This window comes from Passer montanus, unplaced genomic scaffold (assembly GCF_014805655.1).
Source record: "Passer montanus isolate IOZ18808 unplaced genomic scaffold, ASM1480565v1 scaffold631, whole genome shotgun sequence".
Taxonomy (NCBI): Eukaryota; Metazoa; Chordata; class Aves; order Passeriformes; family Passeridae; genus Passer; species Passer montanus.
In genome coordinates this window covers 1,982-4,672 of record NW_024371383.1, presented here as the reverse complement: position 1 = coordinate 4,672, position 2,691 = coordinate 1,982, and the positions used below count along the sequence as shown (strand labels likewise).

Here is a 2,691-nt window from a genome sequence, read left to right as displayed (position 1 = left end):
GTGACAGTGACAGAGTGACAGTGACAGTGACACAGTGACAGTGACAGTGGCACAGTGACACAGTGACAGTGACGCAGTGACAGTGACACAGTGACAGTGACACAGTGACAGTGACAGTGACACAGTGACAGTGACACAGTGACACAGTGACAGTGACAGTGTCAATGTCCCCACAGGTGACAGAGTACCGTGTCCCCGTCCCCTGTCCCCTGGGCCGGCTCCTCCTGCTCCAGGTGCACAAGGGGCCCTGCGGGGGCCTGCCCGAGAGCGCCTGGTACCTGGAGAGTGTCACCGTGTGGGGACAGCGCGGGGACACCCCCGGGGACACCCCCGGGGACACCCCCGGCTCCTCCTGCTCCAGGTGCACAAGGGGCCCTGCGGGGGCCTGCCCGAGAGCGCCTGGTACCTGGAGAGCGTCACCGTGTGGGGACAGCGCGGGGACACCCCCGGGGACACCCCTGGGGACACCCCGGACACCCCGGACTCCTCGGACAGCGAGGACAGCGGGGACAGCGCCGGGGACAGCGAGGACAATGACGAGGAGGAGGAGGAGGAGGAAGGTGACAGCGAGGACGAGGTGACGGAGGAGGAGGAGGGGACAGGTGACACCGAGGGGACAGGTGACACCGAGGAGGAGCTGGAGGAGCTGGAAGACACCGAGAGTGACACCGAGGGTGACGCCGAGAGTGACACCGAGGGTGACATCAGCACTGCCAGCGCAGGTGAGGGCGGGGACACTGCCGGTGGCACTGAGGGCATCCCCTAGGTGACAGAGGTGCCACTCTGGGTGATGTCACCCCAGGTGACAGCTATGACGTCACCCCAGGTGACACCGGTGTCCCTCTGTGTGATGTCACCCCCAGGTGACAGCGGTGTCCCCGCAGGTGACCCCGGTGACGTCGCTCTCCTGGGCCCCGGGCACAGGTGACACTGAGGGTACAGGTGGCACTGTGATGGCACAGGTGGCACTGTGATGGCACGGGTGGCACTGAGGGCACAGGTGACACTGAGGGCACAGGTGGCACTGTGATGGCACAGGTGGCACTGAGGGCATAGGTGACATCACTCGTAGGTGACAGAGGTGGCACTCTGGGTGATGTCACCCCAGGTGACAGCTGTGACATCACCCCAGGTGACAGCTGTGTTCCTCTGTATGACGTCACCCCAGGTGACAGTGGTGTCCCTCTGTGTGACGTCATCCCCAGGTGACAGCTGTGCCAGCACAGGTGACAGCGGTGTCCCTTGTGTGCCGTCACCCCAGGTGACAGCTGTGACATCACCCCAGGTGACAGCAGTGAGGTCACCCCAGGTGACAGCTGTGCCAGCACAGGTGACAGCGGTGTCCCCACAGGTGACAGCTGTGACGTCACCCCAGGTGACAGCAGTGATGTCACCCCAGGTGACAGCGGTGTCCCCGCGGGTGACACCTGTGACGTCACCCCAGGTGACAGCTGTGCCACCCCAGGTGACAGCGGTGTCCCCGCAGGTGACCCCGGTGACGTCGCTCTCCTGGGCCCCTTCCACTTCCCCTGCTACCGCTGGCTGCAGGGGTACGGCACCTGGGAGCTGCCCGAGGGCACAGGTGAGACATTGGGGACATTGGGGACACACCTGGGGACAATGGGGGCACCTGGGGACACGGCTGGTCACACCTGGTGACCCCGTCCCGCGGTGTCCCCGCAGCCACCACGCTGGCCATGGAGCCACACCCGCGGCTGCAGCGGCAGCGCCGGCGACACCTGAGAGAGCAACGGCGGCGCTACAGGTGAGGCACGGGTGACACTGTGACACTGCCAGGTGTGCGTGTGACACTGTGACACTGCCAGGTGTGTGTGTGTGACACTGCCAGGTGTGTGTGTGTGACACCTGAGAGAGCAACGGCGGCGCTACAGGTGAGGCACAGGTGACACTGTGACACTGCCAGGTGTGTGTGTGTGACACCCTCAGGTGTGTCGGCGGCGCTACAGGTGAGGCACTGTGACCCAGGTGTGTCCCTGTCCCCAGGTGTGTCTGCGTGTCCCAGGTGTGTCTGTGTGTGTCCCAGGTGTGTCTGTGTGTGTCCCCAGGTGTGTCTGTGTGTCCCAGGTGTGTCTGTGTGTGTCCCAGGTGTGTCTGTGTGTGTCCCCAGGTGTGTCTGTGTGTCCCAGGTGTGTCTGTGTGTCCCCAGGTGTGACTCAGGTGTGTCCCCCTGTCCCCAGGTGTGTCCCCCTGTCCCCAGGTGTGACGCTGTCCCTGTCCCCAGGTGTCCCAGGTGTGACCCAGGTGTGTGACCCTGTCCCCAGGTGTGTCTGTGTGTCCCAGGTGTGACGCTGTCCCTGTCCCTAGGTGTGTCTGTGTGTCCCAGGTGTCCCCAGGTGTGTCTGTGTGTCCCAGGTGTCCCTAGCTGTCCCCAGGTGTGACGCTGTCCCTGTCCCTGTCGCTGTCCCCAGGCTGGCCCCGTTCGCCCCCGGGCTGCCCTGGGCGCTGCCCCAGGGGACGCCGCTGGACCCCGACCTGAGCTACTCGCTGGCCAAGGCCTCGGCCTTCTACCTGAGAGGGAGCGCTGCGTGAGTGACCACTGAGTGACCCTGAGTGACCACTGAGTGACCACTGAGTGACCACTGAGTGACCACTGAGTGACCACTGAGTGACCACTGAGTGACCACTGAGTGACCACTGACCCCTGAGTGACCACTGACCCCTGAGTGACCA

At 64.5% G+C, this 2,691-nt stretch overlaps 1 protein-coding gene across 1 annotated transcript in view; it reads left to right on the top strand.

Annotated features, from left to right (window-relative positions):
• LOC120511271 overlaps window positions 1-2,691 on the top strand; it is a gene marked incomplete at its 3' end in the record, with an annotated part of 9,755 nt that overhangs the window by 5,133 nt on the left and 1,931 nt on the right. Inside the window, exons 3-6 of the mRNA XM_039728079.1 lie at window positions 362-722; window positions 1,487-1,582; window positions 1,684-1,765; window positions 2,430-2,546. Of these exons, the coding sequence (XP_039584013.1) occupies window positions 362-722; window positions 1,487-1,582; window positions 1,684-1,765; window positions 2,430-2,546 (656 nt within the window). The remainder of the gene's footprint in view (window positions 1-361; window positions 723-1,486; window positions 1,583-1,683; window positions 1,766-2,429; window positions 2,547-2,691) is intronic.